Source organism: Rattus norvegicus, chromosome 8, assembly GCF_021556685.1.
Source record: "Rattus norvegicus strain SHRSP/BbbUtx chromosome 8, alternate assembly SHRSP_T2T, whole genome shotgun sequence".
Lineage (NCBI taxonomy): Eukaryota > Metazoa > Chordata > Mammalia > Rodentia > Muridae > Rattus > Rattus norvegicus.
In genome coordinates this window covers 73,798,004-73,823,265 of record NC_141541.1, presented here as the reverse complement: position 1 = coordinate 73,823,265, position 25,262 = coordinate 73,798,004, and the positions used below count along the sequence as shown (strand labels likewise).

The 25,262-nt window shown below is 48.8% G+C and overlaps 1 protein-coding gene across 2 annotated transcripts in view; it reads left to right on the top strand.

Moving 5' to 3' along the window:
- Positions 1-4,874: 4,874 nt before the first annotated feature.
- Positions 4,875-25,262, top strand: part of Plekho2 (pleckstrin homology domain containing O2) — a 31,342-nt gene continuing 10,954 nt past the window's right edge. The window contains exons 1-4 of one of the 2 annotated variants that reach the window (XM_087562105.1): positions 4,875-4,991; positions 10,827-10,976; positions 19,210-19,326; positions 24,577-24,681. In XM_087562105.1, coding sequence (XP_087418231.1) covers positions 4,980-4,991; positions 10,827-10,976; positions 19,210-19,326; positions 24,577-24,681 — 384 coding nt within the window. In that variant the 5' untranslated portion in view covers positions 4,875-4,979. 2 annotated transcript variants of the gene reach the window in all.

The window sequence follows — 25,262 nt, the reverse complement described above, 5'->3', positions numbered from 1 at the left end:
ATGACATTATGTGTCCAAGGCTGACCTCAAATATCTCTAGGTTCTACTTACAGGATATAACATTGAGTTTCTGATCTTTCTGCGTCCACCTAATGTTATAATTCTATGCATCTAGCACTGTGGCCAGTCAGTTATGAGGACCAGAGTGACAATTCTCAAACTCAGTATTCAAAATAAGAATTATAAAGAATTTTTAAGAATTATTTACCTTATGTGTATGAATGTTCTGCATGCACGTGTATCACTTGTGTGCCTGTTGAATCCCTTGAAGCCAAGGCTTGTGAACCACCATGTGGATTCTGGGACTTGAAGGTTCTCTGCAAGACCCACATGTGCTCTTTACTGCTGAGTCATATCTCTAACCCTGAAAGTGTTCCCATTGGAACTGGAAAAAGAATGGCTCAGAGATTAAGAGAATTAGCTCTTAGCTATTATAGTGTCCCACAATCTTCTGTTCCAGGAGGTTCAACACCTTCTGGTACACATTCAAACATGTGGGCAAGACTCGCTTGAACATATAGATGTGTGTGCATATGCATATGTATTTAAATAAATATTAAAAATTTAAAAACTTTTCACCATCGGGGCTTAGCAGTTAAGAGCACTGACTGCCCTTCCAGATGTCCTGAGTTTAAATCCCAGCAATCACATGGTTGCTCACAACCATCTGTAATGGGATATAATGTCCTCTTCTGGTTCATCTGAAGACAGCTACAGTGTACTCACAACATTAAATAAATAATTTAAAAAAGAGCTAAGTTTAAAAAAATCTTTCACCACCTCACATAAAAACTATGTACTCACTGAGATAAAAATTTGTAATTCTTTATTCTCAGACCATGGTACCCTAACATTTTATTATGAAAATATTGAAGGAAATACAGTGCAGAAAGGTTAAAAGAATTTTACAGTAGGGCCCAAGTGATTGTTCAGTAGTTAAAGGCACCTACCTACAACCAAGTCTGACAACCTAAATTTGATCCTACATACCCATTTTGGTGAATGGATAGAATCAACTCTCCCAAGTTGTCCTCTATTAGTACCTTCTCTCTCTCTCTCTCTCTCTCTCTCTCTCTCTCTCTCTCTCTCTCTCTCTCTCACACACACACACACACACACACACACACACACACACACACACGTTTTGTTTGTTTTGTTTTGTTTTTCAACAGGATTTCTCTGTGTAGCCTTGGCTGTTATGGAATTCACTCTGTAAGCTAGCCTGGCCTGGAACTCTTCTTTTGGGTTTTTGAGGCAGGGTCTTCCTAAACAGTTCAGGCTGGCCTAGGAAATGCTATGATACAGCCCAGGTGGCCTTATACTAGCAACTCTCCTGCCTATGCCTCCTAAGGGCTGGGAATGCAGGATGCCAACATACCTGGTTGTGGGGTGTGTGTGTGTGTGTGTGTGTGTGTGTGTGTGTGTGTGTGTGAAATTTTGGAGTTTTTTATTTTAATGATTAGACTGATTCATTTTATTTTGTGTGTGGGTGATTTGCCGGCATGTATGAATGTGCACCATGTGTCTGCCAAGGTCAGAAGAGGGCATTGGATCATCTAGAACTAGCTACAGATGGTTATGAACCACCTGATGGGTACTTAGAATGGAATCCAGGTCCTCTGTAAGAGTCATCTCTCAGGCAGTGATTGTACGTACCTTTAATCCTAGCACTCTGGACAGCAGAGGCAGACGGATCTCAGAGGCCAGCCTGGTCTTCTTCCAGGTAGCCAGGGCAACACAGAGAAACTGTCTTTAAAAAACAAAAACAAAAACAAAAACAAACAAACAAACAAAAAAACAAGCCATCTCTCCAGTTTAAGCATCTAAATTTTCTGACTTATATTTTAATTTATTTTAAATAAGCACGTGGGCAAGGAACTCTAAACTACAGAGTGGTGGTACTATTTGATATTATTCGAATGTGTTAGATATTTTTCCCACCTAAGTTTTTGTAAGAGCAACAACAGTGAGTTCTTGTAGGAAAAGAAACTCAGAGCTCAACTTGGCCACTCTGGTGTTTCAATGTTTCTTGGATTTTGCCGTCCTGCCCGGCGCCCTACCTCTGGCGTTCTTTCATTTCGATTGGCAGATGCAGAGGGGCGGAGCCAGAGTGAGTCCCCACATCTGCCATCCAACTTCCTTTTTTTGCTGCCGGGTTGTGTGCATACGCAATTCTCTGCTTGCTGCTGCCGCTTTAAAGCTGCTTTTGAACTTCTTTTTCTAAATCCAAATCCCAGATTGGAGGCAGACATTTGGAGGGAAGGGTTTCTTATAAAAATTTTCTCTTGTAGAACTCTTTCCTGGTCTGACCCGTTCTCTCCTCCTGAAAGGCCCCAATGCATTCTAAAGAAGTAACTGTAACTTTATAGCAAAGGGCGGAATCATGTGTTACTAAAGGGAGCCACGCCTCTCCACCTTAGGATCCTCTCTCCCCAAGCTTTTGCCTTCCTTCTTCTGCAATCTGATTCTTGCAAAGAAAGTGTGGTTAGAAGAGATGAAGGAGGAAAGGTTTTATGATTTCCTAGCTTCCAGAACACAAGTCAGGCCTCTCATCTCCAAACTTCCTCACGCTGAGGTAGAAGCCAGCCAGGCCACAATGTGACACCCACACCCCCACACATAAACACTCCCAAACAGTAGGACCTCACCTCAAACCGTTTCCTTACCTTGCTTGCTGCTCACTCCCCCCTCTCCCTCCCTCACCTTCTCTCTGCTGCCCCCGCCATTTACGGGTCCAGTTGAATACCTACATCCTACCTTTGATTCCCTCCTCACCTACTGCTAAAACTTTATCGTCTTCCAAAACCTATAGAGTGTATTAATGTCCTCCATTCTCATGCCATACCCCCTGGTTAGCATTCTGTCACCTTGTCTTAGTTAGGGTTTTACTGCTGTGAACAGACACCAGGACCAAGGTGTTACAACATTTATAAGGACAACATTTAATTGGGGCTGGCTTGCAAGTTCAGAGTTTCAGTCCAGCATCATCAAAGCAGGAACATGGCAGCAGCATCCAGTCAGGCACGGTGGGTGCAGGACGAGCTGAGAGTTCTACATCTTCATCTGAAAGCTGCTAGCAGACTACTGACATCCAGGCAGCTAGGATGAGGGTCTTAAAGCCCACGCCCACAGAGACACACCTACTCCCACAAGGCCACACCTCACATAGTGCCACTCCCTGGGCCAAGCAAATTCAAACCATGACACACCTCTACCCTAAATCACAGCAATGGACAACTAGTTACCTGGAGTCCTGGCTTCTACTCTCATTATAAACCATTCTCCAAACAGCAAGAAATGGGGTTTGTTTGCTTGGTGGTTTGGTGGTTTGGTTGTTTGGTTGGTTTTTAGAGACAGGGTTTCTCTGAGTATCCCTGGCTGTCCTGGAACTCAATCTATAGACCAGGCTGGCCTCAAACTCAGAAATCTTCCTGCCTTTGCCTCCTGAGCTCTCAGATTAAAGATGTGGTACAAGTGGAATTTTATTTTGGGTCGTTCATCTTCCTGTCCAAGGAAATCTAAGCAGGATTGAAATCTTGGAGGAAACTTATGCAACCTTGTGGCCCTGGCACATTGTTTTCTATATCCTTCAAAAAATGAATTATTTTATGTGTATGAGTGTTTTTCCTGCAGGTATGTCCATGCACCACTGGAGTTACACACAGTCGTGAGCCACGATGTGGGTGCTGAGAATCAAAGCCGGGTCCTCTGGAAGAGCAGCCAGTGTTCCTAACCAATAGGCCATCTCACAACCCCTCTCCACCCTTTAGGTGTAAGGACCTGGTCCAGGCACGAGGGGCAGTGTGTTCCACCCTTTTCCATGTTGAACTGAAAAGGACTCAGGAGCCCAAAGGCCAGCAGAGGGCAGTGAAAGAGAAGTTTGGTCAACTGGAGTAGCTGAGGCTATGACAGCCAGAGTCAAAACAGGTCCTCATTAATCCATCCCACAAGCACAAAATTCTGGGTGCTGTGCCATGCAGCACACCTGCCTAGGAAAGGTCGTGCGTGTGCATGCGTGTATGGTGCTGGAGGTTAGGATGCGACAGCCAACCCTCCGAGCCTGTTTCTCCAAAATAAAAATGAAAAGTACATGGTAGACCTTAAAGGCTTTCTCCACTCTCCAGCAACATGGTCAGGGCCGAAAGGAGTTAGGGTGATGGAGTCGGCTCATAACATGAGAACCAGAGAGGGGTTGAACGAGGGAAAGGAGAGCCAAAATCAGACCCTCTATAAAGGAACCGAGTCCAGAGTCTGATTCTGGTCATACATTCCAAGCTCATGGCTCAGACCCTCCCTGAAGTTCCACAGACCAAAGACCATCGCCACTATTCCGACCTGGGGAAAGAAAGAGGACGAACCTCTTTGTGCACTCATTTCTGAACTGCCCTGGCAGCCAGATCCAGGCCCACTGAGTTAGGCAACCTCAAAGGCATCAGCTACCCACCGCCTCCCGGGCTTGCTTGGTCAGCCGCGCCCCCGCCCCGCCCCCGCCCTACCCCACCCCGCCAGCATCCCTCTGCTCAGCCTCTGGGCCGGAAGCCCCCTCCCTCTCCGTATCCCCCACCTCCCTAGTCTCTACCCCCTCCCAGTCCCTCTCCCTGCTTTGGTCCGGGAAACCTCTCTCCGCCCTCTTCCTGCTAATTCAGCTCCGCCCAGGTTCTTCCGTCCATTCCCGGAGCTCAAGACCCGCCCCGCCCAGGATCCACCCCGGCCCCGCCCCTGCACCCCCACCCGGCCACGCTCCTTACCGAACTGCGGGCGGGGGCTTGGAGGCCGCTGCTCCCCTCCCCGGCCCCGCCCCCAGCCCCCGGAAGCCCCTCCCCGGTCCCAGCCCCGCCCCCGAAGTTTCTTGGGCCCCGGGCGCCCGGCGGGACAGAAGACAGCAAGCCGCCGCCCGGCTGCGCGTAGATGGAGCAAGCGGAGCCCGCGCAACGCGGGCAGCAGTAAGCGGCGAAGCCGCCGGACCTCACAAACTCGCCATGGAGGAAGAGGTGAGGGCGAGGGTTGGGCCAGACGGAACAAGAGTGCTGGGCTCAGATCCTGCCCGCCCTACTTCCACGGGTCTCTCTGCACAGTCCTTCCCTTCCTTCAAGCAGAACCTGGACCGATGGGGTAGGGACGGGTTGGAGGTCTCGTCTGCATCTCGCCAACAGCATCCTCAGTTTTTCTCACCAACTGGAAACAGTGCCTGTCATGGTTCCCATTGGATTGATGGGGAGACTGAGGCTCTGGAGAGTTGGGTGACTTGCTGAAAGTAGACTGGGTTGCTGTGCCTGAATCCCGTTACACCCTTTCTTGGCTTTCTTTGCCTGCTTCGGCCAGGTCTGCTTCTGAGGGGTGTGTTAGGGAAGGGAAGTTTTTCAGGGTCCTGGGCCACTGTCTCAAGGAATCTGAGATTGTAACGGAGCCTGGTGGCAGGAACGAAGAAATTGCTTTTGTCTTCCTTGTGTATATATCTCAGAGTCCCCGGTGCTCTTGAACTGTGTCTATTCGAGGATGTTAGTTGAAGGGTCAGGTCAACTGAGTCTCCCAGTAGCAAGGGCTGGATCAGCAACGCCCCTTGAGCCTCCTCTGCCCCCTGCATACAAACTAAATTCTGGCAGCATTCTGATTATCCAAGGATCCAGTATACAGCAGTCACTTACTGCATGAGTAGAAAGAAGACGTTCTTATCCCATGAAGGGTGGGGAAGAAAGATGAAGCCTTCCCTCCTGGAGCCACCCAGACCAGCTGGGGAGCCTTCAGTGAGGTCAGCCATTCTTATTCCTGTCAGTGTTCACATGCGTATTTCCTGGAGCCACTGCAAGGCTGTCCGTTCTCTCTAGGCTAGACCCTGAGTTTCTGTGGGGTGGTAGATAAGTCACTTCCCCTCTCAGCCTGTGTTTCCTCTTCTATAAAACACAGGGCCTAGCCTCCTCCCCTAGACCTCATTGTGGTCCCTGCACCCAGAGTGGGTATAGGTAGGGGGCAAAGTCAGGCCACTATGTTTTGCCTTGGTTTCTTTTCTTGCTGTCACGGGTGGGGCGGCTGCCTGCCCTCAGTTCCACTCCTGCAATGGCTGTGCTCTCTGTCCACGGCCCCTCCCCGTGCTCCCAGAGGATGTGGATCAGGATTACTCCAGCTCCTGATCTGCTCTGGTCCCCAGTTATAGGAAGTTCTCCTGGGGCTTCCTGGGCTCAGTGAAGGCAGCCCTGTACTCCCTCTGCTCCCTAATCTCTAACATGGCTACTTTGTGACTCCCAGACACCAAAAGTATCTGGGTCATTAGAATCTTGTCCATGTTACTTCCTCCCTGGAACTCCCAGGTCTCACCCACACAGTCAGGGGCTCTCTGTGCCGGTCTTCTCTTTGATACCTCTGACTCTTGTTGCTTCCTGCTTATAGAGTTCCCGTGTTCGCCTGTGCCTCTGTGTCCATCCGTCTCTAAAACACATCTTAATTATGGTCACTTATCTGCCCTTGACCTCAGGCTACCTCATCTCCCTTTCACGTAATTGTCTTCAGCCTTCCTCCTTTGCACTTCCTGGATGCCAGCCACCCCGGGGCCAGCCTCCCTTAGCCTCTGTATAGGATGTAGGATGGTGGTCCCTGTCGGGCTTTGAGAAGAGCTAGTTTGGGTTCGAGCATCTGCCTATCTGTGTTTTCTGATCCTCATTTTCCAGTTCTAAAATGAGAAGGGGAATCTAGAAATTTGATAATGTGTATACAAAAGTTCTGAAAACCAAACACATCAATGGAGGTGTTACTGCTGCCTGTGGAGTAAGGTTGGAAACCTTAGCTCTGCCTCATTGCCCTCTCAAAGCCATGCCTTTCCTTGACTAGACTGCCTACTGTCCTCCTCACCTTTACTGAGACAGGCACGGCAGTGGGCTAAATTCTTGTTCTTTCTGTTGTGCCTTTTCTTTCTGTAGTAAAGGAGTTAAGAATGTGAAGTCTTTTTTTTTTTATTTTTTTATATGCATGGGTGTTTTGCCTGTATCCGTGTCTGTGAACCACTTGCCTGTGGAGACTAGAAGAGGGCATCAAATAGCCTGGAACTGGAGTTAACCATGTTTGTGAGCTGCTGTGTAGGTGCCAGAAATTGAACCCAGGTCCTCTGGAAGAGTAGCTAGTGCGCCTAAATCTGAGCCAGCTCTCATGGGAATAGGAAGTCTTTGGTCTGTTTTTGCCTTTAGTTCTCCACAAACACCTACCTTCCTAAAGAGCTTCTTCACCAACCCCAGGCCCTTGCCCCAGCAGAAAGCTAGGATGAGGGAATTCTTCAGGGTCAGAACCATGAACTTCCCAACAGACAAGAGCCCCCTCAAGTGGGGAATAGCCACCTAGCCCTCTGAAGCTTCTCACAGGCAGACTTTGTTCTTTCTGTCTTCATTAGCCTGGAAGATCCCTTGAGGCAGGACCTGAATTATTTCTTCTCTCTGTATTTTTTTTTTTTTTTTTATCTGAGATCAAGTCTCACTATATAGTCCAGGCTGGTGGCCTAGTACTCCCCATATAGACCACACTGGCCTTGAACTCAGAGAGTTGGCTTCTGTTGGCTTCTGTCTGTTGTAACTCTGTTGTAGCTTTTCATCTAATCATTTCCTACACAAGGTCAGCATGACCTGTCTCCTTTCCCCCTTGCTTTTTAAAAGAACAGCCCCGAGACACTCCCGTGTCAGGCCTACAGAGCCAGGCTGATGCCATTGGGTACTTCAGGAGCTGCTTGCCCTGAGGTAGGCTGGAGAAGGCTCGCTGAGGATGACTGGGAGGGGAACAGAAACAGTGGTCAGCTGGTCAATAAGAAGAGAGGAGCTGGAGAAACTGGGCTGAGCAAGACAAAACCTCCCCTGTGAACCCTGCCAAGGGGAGGGGTGCCTTGTTAAAACTTACTGGGGTGTAGCCAGACCCCTGGTGGGAGGAGGTCTAAGGGGTGGAGACTGAGTTGGGTGGAGGAGAGTGGAGGCAAGGAGGACGCTGGCGTTTAGCCAGGCCTCCCATAGGATAGCTAGGTCTTGCTTTCCATCTTCTGCAGTGCCCTCCTGCCCAGTCCCTTCCTGGTTCCACCCATCCATGCAGACCTTAGACTAGCTTCCCTAGCTTCACTAGGCCCTGTGGTGCATTCCTAGAGTTTGAAGGTGACAGCAATCAAGGCCTATGTCCCAGCTGTGGCCCCTAGAGCTTCCAGCTGATGTAATGTTTTGCATGTCAGGCAGTGGAAGTGGCAGGTAGGGGAGATCTTAGGGATATGAGGTCCTTTTAAAACTACGGGGTGGGGGGTTGGACTCCTTGGAATCAGAAGAGGAACTTGGAGCTTAGAGGTGGGAACCGTGAGCAGCAGCTTTGTTCAGGAGACCTGAGAACTGAGGGCTTAGGAGGTGACCAGCCGTGCTGGCATTGCTGGTGTTGCTGGTAGAAGTGTTTGTGTATGGGCATAAAGGCTCCTATTCCATAGTTTTCCCCTTCCAGTCCTGGACCCTGTGATAGCCTGCCCGGGTTGCTGAGAGATTAGGTTCCTGGGCATCTCATAGCCTCTGGGAGCCTAGCACATCCCTATCTCTAGGGAGAGGCAATTGGGTCTATGACTAAATGAGAGAACTACCGTGTTCCTGTCAAAGAGCCCTGAAGTCCCTTCCCTCTTCCCCTGGTAGGGTAGCTCTAACTGTCCTGCATCCTCACTTCCTCATTCCTGCATCCAGGAAGGTCATTTGGAACCAGCCCACTTCCCCATTTCTCTCGTCATCCACAAGTTAGAGCGAAGATTAGAAGAGACATTCCACGTTCCTGGAGATCTGAGGCCAGCAGCTCTAGCTCGGCTGCTCTCCATCTAAACTGAGAACCGCCAGATCTGGAGAGAAGGTCCCTGAGACTCCAAGGAGGGCGGGCAGTAACAGGCAGTGACAGCAGTAACAGGAGTGACAGCTGCCAATTACCAAGCTCAAGGTATCCTAGGAACTGCTCACACGCCTTGTCCTCATTTAGTAACAAGCATGGATCAAGTCCTTGCCGGTGTGCCAGGCACAGTCTAGGCCGTGGGACAGCAGTTCACAACAAAACCCCCCACCCTCAGGGAGCCCTATATATACTTGATTGTAGTCAAAAGGCAGAGAAGCAAGATGGATCCCTATTCCTTACAGGAACTGTTAGCATCTCCATCACCCAGTGAGCAAACTGAGACATAGAAAGAGGTGATGTCATTTGCCTCCGGCTCCAAAGCCTATGGTCCCAGTGAAGCAGAATGTGTTCCAGGAGACAGAAAGGCCACAGCAAGAAGCGGGCTGGATTATTACTGCCATGACAGAAGAGCCAGGCCCTGCCCAGCTCCTGACAGATCACCACACTTACGTCTGCCTGGGCTTGTCCTTCCAAAGACATCTGTGGCCACAGGGTATCTCTGGGGAGAGGCGTGCCTCTTAACTGGGGCCCCTTTTTGGAGCTCTATGTAAATTATAACGTAGCTGAAATTAGTCAGTGTTGATTTCCTCCTCATGTCTTCTAGATTCTGATGCTGTCTTGATCCTTTCTCCACCACCCTCTTCCCTCTCAGTGCCCCAGTACCTGTAAGTTTGGCATGGTGGTTAGCAAATAGGGCATATTTAAATTTTCGTTTGTACACAGATGTCCTCAGCTCTCATTAGGTATTAGAGAAGAAGGTTAAGTGCTTAGTACTCAGGTGAATCTGACCCCATCTCATAGGCATGCAGACATGTATACCCTACACCCAGCCACCTGAGCAGGTCATGGATGGGGCATGAGATGTGAGTGACAGGCCCTGAGACTGCAATGCAGCCCCCTTGTACAGAATGGTTTGAACTCAATTCCTATACCAGCCTGTGATGGAAGAGACCGTTCTCCGAGCACTCAACAGAGGAAGTAGCCACTCCACAGCATGGGGATGAGATCTGAGGAGTCCCCACTTCAGGAGAGGGAGCTGGATTGGGTTTTCAGGGAAGTCTAGGGTCGGGGGCGGGAGGGTAGGGAATCCTGTTGTTGCCTTACAGCCTGCCTGGTTTCTCCTATCCTCACAGGCCTTGCTTAAACATTCTCTATTCCGGGAGGTCTTTCTTGGCCACCGAACCACAGACCAGGTTCCTAGTGTCCTCTTACACACCAGTGCCTGCTTGTGTCCTTTTCTTAATTTTTTTGATTGCACTTATGTGCATGGAGGGGTACAAGCATGTGTGTACATGTGCGTATAGGGAAATCAGAAGACAGGTTATGGGAGTTTGTTTTCTTTGTCCACCATGTTTGTCCATCGAACTCAGATCGTTAGGTTTGGTGGCAAGGACCATTTCTGGATGAGGTACACTTCTGTCCCTTCTTCATAGCTTTTGCAGTAGTTAATGTGTGCATTTCTGGGTATTTACCCATTTAGCTGCCCTGTCTTTCCCGATGTGTACTCTATGAGGGTAGGTTGCGTCGCTTTTGTTCTCCTGTGACATGTGACATCACTTGGGCTCAATTCATTTGTTAACCGGTTTAATAAACACCGGGAGGCACAGGAGTGGGAAGAAAATGGGTTCAGAGAGACCTGCTTTGAATTTTGGTTCTGTCTTTCTAGCAGCGTGACATCTTTTTTTTTTTTTCTCGAGTTTCAGTTTACTGTGACTTGTGGCTTTAATAGCGATTGTAAAAGTTAAGAGAAACCATGAGTGAAATACAGTACAGTGGCTCAGTGTAAGGGGGAGGTTGCTACTGTTACTGTTCTGTTTTTTAAATACCTGCTTTGAAGGTTCCTGGGGAAATGTCACGTAGGCTGCCGCACTAGATGCATTCCCCATATGGTCTGCGGACCGTTTGGCTTCATGGCGACAGCCCTCACGATACGTTCTGGTGCTGTCTTACAGAGTATAAAGGAGGGGACCGAGAAACCTCGTGGAGCACGGACTGCAGACAAGGCTGGCTGGATCAAGAAGAGCAGTGGGGGGCTTCTGAGTTTGTGGAAAGACCGCTACTTGCTTCTCTGCCAAGCCCAGCTGCTGGTCTACGAGAATGAGGTGAGGACTTGCTTGGCTCTGAGAGCAGCAGTCAAGTGAGGCAGGCGGGCCAGCAGGAGCCCCTAAGACTGGGGCTGGAAGGCTCGCTCACCGTTGTTGTTTGTTTATTTGGTTGCTTGTGTGTTTGTTTTAAACAGGGTCTAACTATGGGTAGCCTTGGCTAACCTGGAACTTGCTCTGCAGACTAGGCTGACTGGCTACAAAACAGAGACTCACCTGCCTCTGTTTCCTGAGTGCTAGAATTAAAGGCGTGCACTACCACACTGGCCCCCACTTCACTGGCATGCTGTGCCACCCTGGGCAAGTGTCTCATCTCCTCTGGTCTCTATGTGTAGTAGTGGGGATGATACTTCTAGGGGCAAAGTTAGGGTTCCTGGGTAAGGGTTCTGTGCCAGCCATGTATAGCATTTGAGTCTCCTCAACTACTTACCTGTGTACTGGAACTTCCTGTTTTGGGCCAAGGTTTCATAGATGAAGTATGTGAGCAAACTGAAAGTGTTCCAATCAGCATTGGCACTAAACATACCAACTAACCCTCACAGAGACCCACTTGCTTCTGTCTCCTGAGTGCCAAGACTGAAGGTGTACACCACCATGATGGGGCCTATGTTACATTTTAAAGAAAGGATTGGTAAGGGTTGGGGGCAGGGAGGTGGGGATGGTGGTAGTGACTTCACCTTCTCACAGAGAGTGGAGGGCTTGATCTAGAGGTAAGCCCAGTACTCTTTCCACCAAGAGACAGCAGCGAGTAAACTTCAAATTTTACTTTTGGTTGAAAAATTTTAAATGTTAATTACATAATGGGAGTGGTAATGCTCACCTTTAATCCCAGTACTTGCAGAGGCAGGAGGATATCTGTGATCAGAGTTTTTTATCCGACTTTGGAATTGCCAGAGTGCCTTCAGCTTTTCCCTTTTAATAAACAAGTGTTATTAAACACTTGTTTGTGCAAGAGTTCGTCTGTGAGTGCTCGTATGTGCCAAGGCACGTGTGTGGAGGTTGGAAGACAGCCTTGGGTATCAGTCCTCACCCTCTCCTTGTTTGGGGCAGGCTGTCTCTCTGTGTACTCGAGGCTGGCTGGACCACGAGCCTCCTGGGGGCTTTCCCATCTCGCTTCCCATCTCACAGTAGAAATGCTGGGTTTACGTGACCCTGTATCCTGCTTTCTATGTGGGTTCTGGGGCTGTGGACTCAGCATGTCAGGCAGTGTAGCCTGTGCTTTTCCTCGTCAAGCCGTCACCCCAGCCCCAGTCAACACTTCTGCTGTCCCCATGCCTCCCACAATCCTCACACCTTCCCACTTAGATTCTCGCCCCCCCTCCCACTTTCAACAGACTTTGGACAACTAAGAACAGTAAAATTGCCAATTTTACACCTATAATCCCAACACTCAGAAGGCTAAGACAGGAGGATTGCTCTGAGTTGGAGCCCAATCTTGACTATAGTGTAAGACCTGGTCTCAAAAACAAAAAACAAAAAACAAAAACAAAAACAAAAAAAGCTAAAATTGTTAGTTAAGGAAGCATCAGAAATGCTGAAGACTTGGAGGGAGGGTGGCTTTTCCTCTTGGTACTGGGGTTCAGGCTGCCAGAGGGCCCACCCACTGAGAATGCGATGATATTGTCTGCCTTTGGCAGATGGAATCTGTGAATGGAAGGGGCTTGCATCTTGCCTATCGACCCCTCTCAGTCCCGTTAAGGCAGCTTGGCAAATTCCTGAGTGCCTTGGGCCCAGAAAGCCTATAAACCCCCCATCTAAGGGTTTCAAGGAGTTGCCTTTGAAAAGCATCTTGCTTCGGGGCTGGAGAGATGGCTCAGTGGTTAAGACAGTTTTTCCAGAGGTCCTGAGTTCAAATCCCAGCAACCACATGTTGGCTCACAATCATCTGTAATGAGATCTGATGCCCTCTTCTGGTGTGTCTGAAGATACTTATATATAATAAATAAATCTTTAAGAAAGAAAAAAGAAGGGGCTGGGGATTTAGCTCAGTGGTAGAGTGCTTACCTAGGAAGCGCAAGGCCCTGGGTTCGGTCCCCAGCTCCGAAAAAAAGAACCAAAAAAAAAAAAAGAAAGAAAGAAAAAAGAAAAAAGAAAAGCACCTTACTTGTCCTAGGTGAGTCCCCAGGAGTCAGGACAACAGAGATGCTGTGGGAGAACAGCAAGGAATGGCAATGTGCAGACAGCCACCCAGATGTTCTGTACTTACCAAATTAGGATGTGCCATAGCTGGGAAAGCGGCAGCCAAGGGATATTTTTATTAGAGAAAAAGTGTGTATGTGTGTGAGTGTGTGCGAGATGTGGCTTTTTCCGGTGCCAGCTGCCGTAGGAGTTGAGTGACTGGCTCTCAGCTGTCAACCCACCAGGCACTGCCGTCCATGTCCTAGACTGCCTCTCCACATCTGGCCGCAGCTGGGAACCAGGGAGGGTTTCACATTCCCTAAACATGAAAATTCCAAATCACACTTTAAAAAAAATTGTATTAAAAACTTAACTGTTCCAAGAACCTAGTACCCAGGGATGGGAGCTTGGCCCTGGAGAAGGAATTGAGGACTGCTTATTGGTTCAATTCCTCTTTCTAATGTGAGGATTGAGGCAAGTGCAGACGATGGCTCTTGGCTGTCTCTTTGGTGTTCCAAAGAATGCTGCCCCCGCCCAGTGCCTCCCGCTTTATCCTTTCCTCTGAACTGCAGAAGGCCCCGGGATGATTCAGCACTTGGAGTGTTGAGTTGTCCCAAGCCAGACAGCCCTGGGGAGCTGGGTGGTAAAGATGGACTGAATGTGTTCCTAAGAGAGTACCTTTGGCTGATCCACTGGGGAAGCCTGCAGATGGGTGGTGCCAGTGCTGTAGCTTCTCTTGGAAGCCCAGGAAGACTTCGGAGGTCTTACTCTAGGCTGGGCACCATTCTGGCAGCCTGGTCCTATGTACTATTTTTTTAAAGGCAGGGTTTGTGTAGCTGGAATTGGCCACTAGCGGAGGATGTCCTTGAATTTCTAATTCTCCTGCCTCCCCCTCCCAAGTGCTGGGATCAGAGGTGTGTGATGCTGTGCCAGCTAGTTGTTATGTCAGCTTGACAGAGGCTAGAGCCATTTTGGAAGAAGGAACCACATTGAGAAAATGCTGCCACCAGACTAGCCTATGGACACGCTTGCAGTTCATTTTCTTGCTTGATTACTGATGTGGCTGAGGTCATCCCTCAGTGGGTGGTGCCACCCAGGGCTGGTAGCCCTGGATGCTATGGAAGAGCTGAGTAAACCATGGGGAGCCAGCCAGGAAGCGGCGGTCCACCGTGGCCTCTATCAGCTCCTATGTCCAGCTTCTTATTCCTACCTGACATCCCTGAACGATGGACTTCACGTTGTAAGATGAAGCCAACCCTTTTCCCCCCAAGTTGCTTTGGGTCACGGTGTTTATCACATGATAAACTAAGATAGCTGCCTAGCTTGGTGACCTGAATTCAGTCCTCAGGACTCACAGAAGGAGAGAAGTGACTCAAGTCATCAGCCCTTAAGGTGGCCAGCATGCCTGGTTTGTGTGGTGTTGAGGATTAAACCCAGGGCTTTGTATATTCTAAGCAAGTGTTCCAAGCACTAGAGTTGTAGCCCTAGTCCTTGTATTCCTCTCTTGAGACCTACTTCCTGGAGAGTGCCATTCGGGGAGCCTAAAGGAGACAAACACACTGAGAATAGGGTAGAACCGTCCAGGCACGAGATAGGACTCTGCTCTCTTGTGTCGGGGCTCAGTGTTCCTGGCATCTAACATGGTATTTGTACCTAGTGGTTTTATAGATGTTCTCATTCCCCCAACAGTGGGTAAGACACAAGAGCACTAAGGTACTAAGGTTTGGAGGATCATGGAAGGTAGCAGGGAGCTTCTCACAATAGAACTGTCTCAGAATAGAATATTTCTGCTGTGTATGTTTCATAAAAGAACCTGGACAGGATTGAGCCTCAGGGGTCAAAAGAGAAGTGTGCAAGCAAACATGGGAAATGACACCTGATGGGGCCAAGATAGAGAGGTCAGACCACCCTGGCCATGTAAATCAGTGGTTAATTACCTTAGCCATATAACCATCTGTCCTGAAAAGTACTGAGGTCTGGGCCAGCCTCACCCCAACATTGATCATGATGTTACCTGGGTGTATGGATTCTCATAAGTCTTTTTATCTTATTTATTTACTTGTGGGGTGGAGGGACATATGCCATACTTCAACTGTGGCAGTTGAAGGACAAATTGGGGACCCTCTTCTTCTGTGGGTCCTGGGGACTGAGCTCAGGCTATCAAGCTTGGAAGCTAGCACATCTACCCATTAAGCCATCTCGCTGGCTCCCTGCTGTCCTCTTTAATTCCTTTTTTAAAAGATCTATTTATTTTATGTGTGTGAGTCACTGTCTTCAGACACACCAGAAGAGGGCATCAGATCCCATTACAGATGGTTGTGAGCCACCATGTGGGTGCTGGGATTTGAACTCAGGACCTCTGGAAGATCAGTCAGTGCTCTTAACCACTGAGCCAACTCTCGAGCCCTCCTTTGTGATTCTTATGTATTTAAGTGTACACACACACACACGCACACACACACACAATTTTACTTTGATCACACCTCTCCCTTCCCCCATTATCTGTATATCTCTTTCTTCCTCAGAAGTCCCTCCTTTAGCCAGGAAGGGGTGGCGAACATCTGTAATCTCAGCACTCAGCAGGCAGATCTCCATAAGTTTGAGCCAGCCTGGTCTACAGAACAAGTTCCAGGACAGCCAAGGCTACACAAGCACTCTGTCTCAAAGCAACAACAACAACAACAACAACAACAACAACAACAACAACAACAACAACAAAAGACCTTCATTTACTTCCATGTTTATGTGGAGTTTGTTTGTTTTTGTTATGAGACAGCATCTCACTGTGTAGTTCTGGCTGTTCTGGAACTCACTATGTAGACCAGACTGGCCTTGAACTCAGAGATTCACCTGCCCCTACCTTACAAATGCTGGGACTAAAGGCATATGCCACCACTGCCCAGCAGAATAAATCTCAACAACAGCAGCAGCAACAACAACAGCAACAGCAGCAGCAACAACAACAGCAACAACAACAGCAACAACAGCAGCAACAGCGTCTTGCCAAAGACCATGCTGGGGAAGTCAGGTCCTGGTTGGGAATTTACTACAATTGTTTTGCTAAATGGACATGTTGTCAAACTGCCTTTTAAATATATGTTTATGATCCACAGTTAAGTGCTGCTCTCAGCCTTGGTCAGGGATTTTCTGTTTACAGTGGCACATGTTAATGCAGAGTCAACACTGATGAAGTGTTGAGAATAAGAAACTGTTGAGTGCTCAACCGGAAACAGGGCATCTGTGTCCATCCCTTGAAGGCTCAGAGAACATCATGGAAGTGAAAGAATGTAGGAGGGAGAGAATGAAGGAGTGCTATGAAACACTGACTTCTGGACATGATCCGACTGTCGCAGCCACAAACTCACAGCAGCAGTGCCTACCGGGCCCACCAGCGTTCTGTCATGGATGGGATAGGCATCATAGGCCCCACCGAACCCTGAGGAGCTAGGCTGGGCAGGGAGAATTCATATTCCCGGGTGGTGTAGCTATTGTTAATATATTCTTGCTCAAGTAAATAACACCCTACTATGGCCATGTAAACAACCCTAGTTAAATGTAGTGGGACACATGTATACATGTATACACACACAAAACATACTGGATATGGTGGCACACGCCTTTAGTTTCGTCACTTGAGAGGGGCAGAGGCAGGAGGATCCCTGAGTTTGAGACCAGCCTGATCTATACACCGAGTACCAAGCCAGCCATGGCTACACACAGAGACCCTATCTCGAAAAACAAAAAAGAAATCACGAATTGTGCATGAATTTTTTTATGTGCATGAATGTTTTGCCTACATGTCCACATGTTCATGCCTGATGTCTGTGGAGTTCAGAGGTCATCAAATCTCCTGGAACTGAATTAAGGTTGGTTGGGAGCCACCATATAGATGCTGGGAACTAAACCCAGGTTCTCTGCAAGAGCAACAATTGTTCTTAACCTCTGAGCCATGTCCGATTTATAACACCCGGTGTGAATTCTCGTCTATAGAGCAGGCTTCACATGCAGTCAGAAAGAAGTCATACCCATAGCAGCCATAACACTGTTACACCAGTGAGCACGTCTTGCCTGGCAGACAGATGTATAGCTTGCAGGTTCATAGCTGGAGAAGACCATTGATGGCTGTTTTCTCCCAGCGGCCCACATAACACCTTCTAGCACAATGGGAACTAGCCAGCTTCACGCTCGGTTCCATGATTTCTCTGTCCTCCAGCCAGAGTGTTTCGTGTCTTTAACAGGTTTGGATATTCTTAAAAGCTTTGAGACTGCTGGGATTGAGTATTCTGGCATAAAGCCATGGTTCTCAGGGGTTTACTTATACCAGGGTCTCCTGGAGTGATAGTTAAAATGCACATTGTCCCCAGCACTCTGGGAAGCAGAGGCAGGTAGATCTCTGTGAGTGCAAGGCTGGTCTGGCCTACAGAGCAAGTTCCAAGACAGCCGTGGCTACATGGAGAAACTTGAAAAAAAAAATCACACTGTCAAAGTCCATGCTCCCCAAGTTTGTGATTGGTGCTCACAAAGTTGCATTTTTAGCAAGTTATCAAGTGGCACTAACGCACCAGCAGATCCTTTTGTAGACGTTCGGTGACTCTGGTGATCAATGATAGGGTACCTCGGGGGCATGAGAGCACCAGACCCTATACTGGGAGGGTCATCGGCACAGAGCCACCAATTAAGAAGGCATCAATCAGGGGATTGGGGATTTAGCTCAGTGGTAGAGCACTTGCCTAGCAAGCACAAGGCCCTGGGTTCGGTCCCCAGCTCCGAAAAAAAGAAAAGGAAAAAAAAAAAAAAAAAAAAGAAGGCATCAATCAGCCCTGTGTGCACTCTTTCAATCTCATTGCTTAGGGAGCCAGCCTAGTTTACATAGCAAATTTCAGGCCATCTAGGGACACACACACACACACACACACACACACACACACACACACACACACACATACACACACACACACACACACACACACACACACTTCTGCTTCCCAGGAAGTTGTACCAACTGGGTCATCTCCAGAAGAGGAACCAGTTGACCACTATTAAGGGAGAGAGATTATTCTAGGCAGCTTGCCAGAGAGGTATCCTACACCCCAAACCTTCTAGGGTCAGGGTTGGCAGACAGGAAGTATAGAAGGCAGCCTGGTGTGGTGTGACAAAGGTTTTCCTGGGGAGACAAAACGCACTCATCTATCCACCCCAGATAGGGAACCCAATGGCAGAGCAAAGTACGGATACCAGCAAAGTCCAGCTTGGTTAGTTTTATTGGGGTTACTTACAGGCATATGGGTGAGAGGTTATTTACAGAGGCAGAAATGGCTCAAAGACAGCTGAGTTACCAAAGCCGTCCCAGCATTGGCAACAGCTCCCAAAGCTGGAACCTGGAGCACACAGCACAGCCAATAGGAGGCAGCTCAGCAGGTTGGAGAGTGTCTAAACCTAAATCTGGTCAGTTTCAGGGAGTTCTTGAAGCTGGCTTGTTGTTATTTACCTCCCCGAAGAATGGAATGCTTTGATCTGGGAGGAGTTGACCCCCAGACATTGTGTGGCCACTAACCTGCATAGTGAAGGAGCTGGAGAGGCAAGCTGACAGGGGGATGCTCTTATGCTCTGGCCTTCAGCCTGGGGTGAGGGGCCCCTCTGCCTAGCTCGCAGTCAGGAAGGGGAGCTGTCAAGTGAGGGAGCCAGCTCAGGATCACTGGGCTGAAGATGGGGCATGTGAGCCCATGTGTGTCTGGTTCATACACTTCATGGGAAGCTCTTCTCACCGTGTTTCATGACATCTGTATTCTCTGCCTGGCCACTGACCCTGCACAGACCCTCAGGCATCCTTTTCTTTCTATATCTGCTTCTGGTCTCAGACACTGGATACAACCCTTAGGCACAAACCCACTTCCATTTTGTATCCTATCTCTTACCAGGATGGTAAACTCTGTGGACACTTGCCAGCTAGCACACACTGACTGACACCATTTCCGTGCCGGGATCTGAATACCACATCTTGGTAATGCAATGTTCTTGCTGAGTAGGATCAGAGTCTGGAATGCATATTCAATGATTGAGGTTCTCAGTGGGACTGGCTCTCACCAGCTCACTCCTTTTGTATCTCTTTCCCCAGGACGAGCAGAAATGTGTAGAGACGGTGGAACTTGGGAGCTATGAGAAGTGCCAGGACATCCGTACTGTCCTCAAGCGGAAACACCGATTTATCCTGCTTCGATCCCCAGGGAACAAGGTAAGGGCGATTGTGAAGGCTGCCTCTCTCGAAGCCAGGACCTGCTGGGGAAAAGGCAGGCTAGGCTCAGATGGAGGACAGCTATGAATGAGGTCTCTACCTCACCAGGCTTTCCGGACCCTGACGGAGTCTGGAGCAGAGGCAAGAAGAGTATGGCATCCCCTGCATCCCACCCTCCAGGCTCTCTGGGGCCCAGAGCTTGGAGGCTAAGCTTCCCTCTCTTTGTGATTTCCTTCCTTTCCCGAGACTCTGTCCCTTGGGTGCAGGTGAAGTTTGCTGTTTGTACCACTTACAATTTTATGTGTCTGAGTGTTTGCCTGCACACCACAAGTGTGCCTGGTGCCTGCGGAGGCCAGGTCAGATCCCCTGGATCTGGAGTTACAGATGATTGTGAGCTACCCTGTGGGTGCTGGGAATCAAACCCGGGTCTTCTGCAAGAGCAGCCAGTGTTCTTTTTCCACTGAGCATCTCTCCAGCTCCTGTACCACTTTTCCCTGGAGGAAGTCAGTCAGCTGGGTGTTGACACGTGCAGTTTCGTGGCTGTCAGGAGGGAGTGCAGATGTGACCCTGGTCAAAGTGCACAGTAGCAGCTCCTGCCACACCTCACTCGAACCTCTCCACATTGTGGGGAGCCTATCGAAGGGAAGCTTCAGCGAAGAAGCTGGGTGAGGGGAACAAGCCTGGTCTGGGCCTACTGGAACCATGCTGTTTCTCTCCTAGTTTTGAAGTTAGGAGCTAGTCTCCAGTGGTGCCTGTGGTCCTAGGTGCTGGAAGAGATTACAGCGCTGTAATCCTTAGTCCATGCTACCCAAGTGTATATGTCACCAAGACAGGAGCACGAGGCTGAGCCCAGGTTCATCTGACATCTGTGGCTCAGCGTACTTTGAGGACAAGAGAATGGTCTGTCTTTCGGACCCTGCAAACCTTTCCTTATCCGAGAGACCTGCTGCCCCTCTGAGCAGGTACAAAGTATGCATCTGTGTTTGAGAGGCACAAAGTACATCGAACACAAAGGTCAGTGCCTTTGTCTGCCATGCATATGTGCAGATATCACTTGCTATGCCAGGGTCATTGTGTGTGTGTGTGTGTGTGTGTGTGTGTGTGTGTGTGTGTGTGTGTGTGTGTGTGATGCGGATGTGGGGTGACAAGAGACGTTGTTTCTTTGTCCTCTACCCATGTCACCTACTTTGCCAGCTCTGAGAATCAGCTAGTGGTGTGCTAGGTGGGTCACCCAGCTTGGGTGGGACAATCCCTTCAGAGAAGTCTGTTTATACAGCTGCCCTCTCAGCTTCTGTGGTCACAGCTCTCTCCCCTTCCACACCCCCCCCCCCCCACACACACCCTCTAGCCCATCCTAGAGTTGAGATTGGTTCTGGGTGACTGGAAACATGGGCTAGAGCCAGTGGTGATGGCGACAGAGACGAAAGATACAACCAGGCTCCTGCTCAAGGGCCCTTGACCCTCCTCATACCACACCAGAGTGGGGCTCCCAGAGGTCCTGCAAATCCTCCGCCTGTGCCTGCTTTTCCCATCGCCCTGGGTGTTCCCCAACTTCCTTGTGGCCTCTAGCTGGCCAGGAGGTCATGTGACCCTGGCTGTCTGGTCCTGAGGCTGCCTTTTTTTCTCTCTAATCAAATAAACAAAGACTCCAGTGTCTTGTGTGCCCTACTCCCCCCTGCTGCTACATCCCCACGCCCCTGTCCATGAGGTCACAGACAGTGGCTGCCAGGAAGCAGGGTGGCCACTGCTGGGCCCTGCTGCCCTGCTGGTCTCAGCCAGCTTGGCCCTTTCCTCTTTCCGGCCTCCTCTTCCCCTCCCCCCTTTTCCTCTCTGCCTTTCTGCCCTTCCCCCTTTCCCAGGCATTGGCAGCCCGTTCTACAGTCATTCTTATTACCATGGGTTCTCCTGCTAAGCCTGTGTTCTTAGAGCTTCTGTAGAGAGCTTGTGGCAAGGAGCTGTAGCCTGAGCCCACCAGACATAGCCTCTTGGTGTTTATTCTAATTGCTCTTGTGACGGTCATCCCTGTGGAATGCCCAGCTCATTGAGGAAGGATTACACAGACGTTATAGTAGAACTGGATCCCCATGACCTTGTGTTCTCGAATCCTGGTGAACCCATTGGTCAGTCCAGTAGGTTTTTTCCAAGGCCATATCTCTCCCAGGGAGCCAATGCCCTTAACTGCAGCCTGTGGCTGGTGGACCGGGCCAGGAGGGAAGGGGAAACTGAATCCAGTGGTTCTGTTCTCAGCCCTTTGAGCCCAGAGTTGTGAAGAGAGAACTCAGCACCTGAGGCTTCTCTGTCCAATCCTGCAGCTACTGACTTCCACTGTGTGTTTCTCAGCTCCAAAATGCCAGTCTGTATCAAGGAGGGGGCCCCACTGACTCGGAACCCCTAACAGGTGCAACTTCAGGGCTGGCCTAGCCACCTAGCACATCATAGGACTGAGTGGTCTATGTAGCCCTCTAGTATGTAGTTTGGTCTCTCCCTGAGCTCCTGCAGCCCTGAAGGCCAAGAGGAAGTTGCCAAGGTGCCCTAGGGTTTTTGACTTAACTGCAGATCTGCTGCCAGGATCTAATTTAGCCTGATCATGCAAATGAGCATTTGGCTATGGCTGGCATGGAGGGGACCTGGGGTCCTGTATGAGGAGGAGGTAGTGCTGCCAGCAGGAAGTTATATAATGAGGATGCTAAGGGGGCCGGGCCAGCGCACTGTACTACGGTATTACATAACTGACTGGTGGAATGGCAGGAGGCGCTATCTAATACTGAGGTGGGGGATGGGCAAGCTGGCCACACCAGCAGAGAGCTAGGGCTTCTTGAGGTCAGAGAATAGGCAGTGGCCCAGGAACGGAGTAAGGGAAGTAACGTAGGGCCAGTTCATTCATGTATCGTCTCATTCACCCACTAACTAATTATTGAACACCTACTATGTGCCTTACTTTTCATCATGCTTAATTGCTTCATAGTAAAACATGTTATCCCATTTTACAGATCAGAAAAGTAAGACTGTGCAGGCGAAGGCTGGGTTACTATGCACTATGCACACTCATTCTGGTCAGCTCCAGACTTAGTTCTTTAGGTACTTTTTTTTCTTTTTAAAGACAGTCTAATATTTACAAGCTGACATCAAACTTCTGATTCTACATCCCAACAGCTGGGATTTCAGGCATGCGCAGTAGCACCTGGACTGTGTGGTGCTGGGGGTTGAAGGCAGGGCTTGGTGCTTGCTCTGCAAGTTCTCTACCAATCACTAAGCTACATCCCCAGCCCTAGAGAAATCTTTTGAAAACAATTTTGTTGCTGGGGAGATGGCTCAGTGGTAAAGTGCTTTCTATGGGGTGCACAATAATTCAGATGCCCCATAAGCCTGTAAACCAGGTGGGTGTGATGCTCTGCTTGTAATCCCACTGCATGGGAGGCAGAGACATGGAATCCCCACAGCAAGCCAGTTAGCCAAATCAGCCAAATCGTCCAGCTCTGAATTCTATAAGAGACCCCTGTACATAAGAATGAACAAGGAAGACACTGGATCTCAGGCCTCAAATCAACCTTTTATACACATACACACACACACACACACACACACACAGACATATACAGACACACACACTGACACACATAGACACAGACACACACACACAGAGGCACACACACAGACACACAGACATATACAGACACACACACTGACACACATAGACACAGACACACACACACACACAGACATATACAGACACACACACTGACACACATAGACAGACACACACACACAGACATATACAGACACACACACTGACACACATAGACACAGACACACACACACAGACACACACACACAGAGGCACACACACAGACACACAGAGACATATACAGACACACACACAGACACACATAGACACAGACACACACACACACGCAGACACACATAGACAGACACACACAGACACATACACACACAGATACACACAGACACACATAGATACACAGAGACACACAGACACACACATACACACAATTCAACACCCATGTGAGCATGCAGTACACATACCATGTATGAAAGAAAATAGTAAGAACTGTCTATGATCAAACATGCTGACTGAAACAAAACAAAACAAAACAAAACAAAACAAAACAAAACAAAACAAAACAAAACAAAACAGGGTCTCACTATGTAGCTGGCCTGGAATCTATGTAGACCAGAGTGGCTTCAAACTCAGAGATCTGCCCACCTCTGTCTCTACCTTTTGAGTGCTGGAGGTATAGACATGCTCTACCATTCCCGACCAAAATTTCCCAATTTTTTTTTGAGCAAATAGTTTTGAGCAATAGTTTGAGGCATTAAATTCACTCTTAAGGTCATTCCATCTCTACCACCTTTCTTCAGAAGTCTTTTTTTTTTTTTTTTTTTTTTTTTGGTTCTTTTTTTCGGAGCTGGGGACCGAACCCAGGGCCTTGCGCTTCCCAGGCAAGCGCTCTACCACTGAGCTAAATCCCCAACCCCAAATGTAAGAGTTTTTTTTTTTTTTTTTTTTTTTTTTTTGGTTCTTTTTTTCGGAGCTAAATCCCCAGCCCCTCAGAAGTCTTAAAACTTATGAAACTGGGTTGGGGATTTAGCTCAGTGGTAGAGCGCTTGCCTAGCAAGCGTAAGGCCCTGGGTTCAGTCCCCAGCTCCGGAAAAAACAAAAAAAAAACCAAAAAACTTATGAAACTGCAACCAAAATCCATTAATCCTGGGTCCTGTTGTTCTTCCAGTCCCGGGCACCCAGGCAGTCCCCACTCTACCTTCTGGCTCTGGTTATGGCTTTTCTAAGTGTTGTAAGTGCACACACTGTGTGTGTGTGTGTGTGTGTGTGTGTGTGTGTGTGTGTGTGTGTGTGAGAGAGAGAGAGAGAGAGAGAGAGAGAGAGAGAGAGAGAGAAAGAGAGAGAGGTATGTGTGGTGTCAGTCTCAGGCTTCTTGGAATTTTATTTCACCTCACATGGTTTTATTTATTTATCTGATCCTGAGACAGAGTCTTATGAAGCAGGACCATACCAGAACTCTTTCTACAGAGCAAGGCTGATTCCCCCCAAACCCCCGGAAGCTGCCGGCTGGAGGGTGCCCTTTCTTGATGTATGCCCTCCCCACTTAAGCCCAATAGCAGAATGCTCTGGGGCATTTAACTACACTTTGGAATCTGGGTTGGGATGCTTCCCAAAGACCCCAAATGTCAGTCCTAAAAATATCTGCCATCCACCCCACCTGTCTCTCACAGGTCAGTGACATCAAATTCCAGGCCTCCAGTGGGGAAGAAAAGGAATCCTGGATCAAAGCTCTCAATGAAGGGATCAACCGAGGCAAGAACAAGGCTTTTGATGAGGTATGGGGTGTGGTCTCTGCTTGGTTCTTTGTTTTCCTCCGACCCAGCAGTCTAGGAGAAGACTGTGCCTACCTCTCTCCAGACTACCCTTCAGTTCTGTCATCGCTTCAAACACAGGGACATACTTCATTTAATCTCCCAAAAGACCTTCAAAGTGGGTACTAGTGTCCAGTTTCTACCAGTGAAACCGAGGCGTGAGTAAATGAAGTGACTTTTTTTTTTTTAAAGATGGTCTCACTGTGTAGCCCCTGAAAAGCTGAGGCAGGATATTTTCTTGTGTATTCTGGCCTGAAACTCACTGTGTAGCCAAGGATGACCTTGAACTTTTTTTTTTTCTTTTCCGGAGCTGAGGACCGAACCCAGGGCCTTGCGCCTGCTAGGCAAGCACTCTACCACTGAGCTAAATCCCCAGCCCATGACCTTGAACTTCTAATTTGCCTGTTTCTGCCTCCCAAGTGCTAGGATTACAAGCCTATGCCACCAAGCCTGGTTTTACGAGGTGCTGTAGGTTGAAGCAGGAATTCCTACCTGCTAGACAAGCGCTGTACCAGCTGAGCCACATTCCCATCCCTTAAGTAATT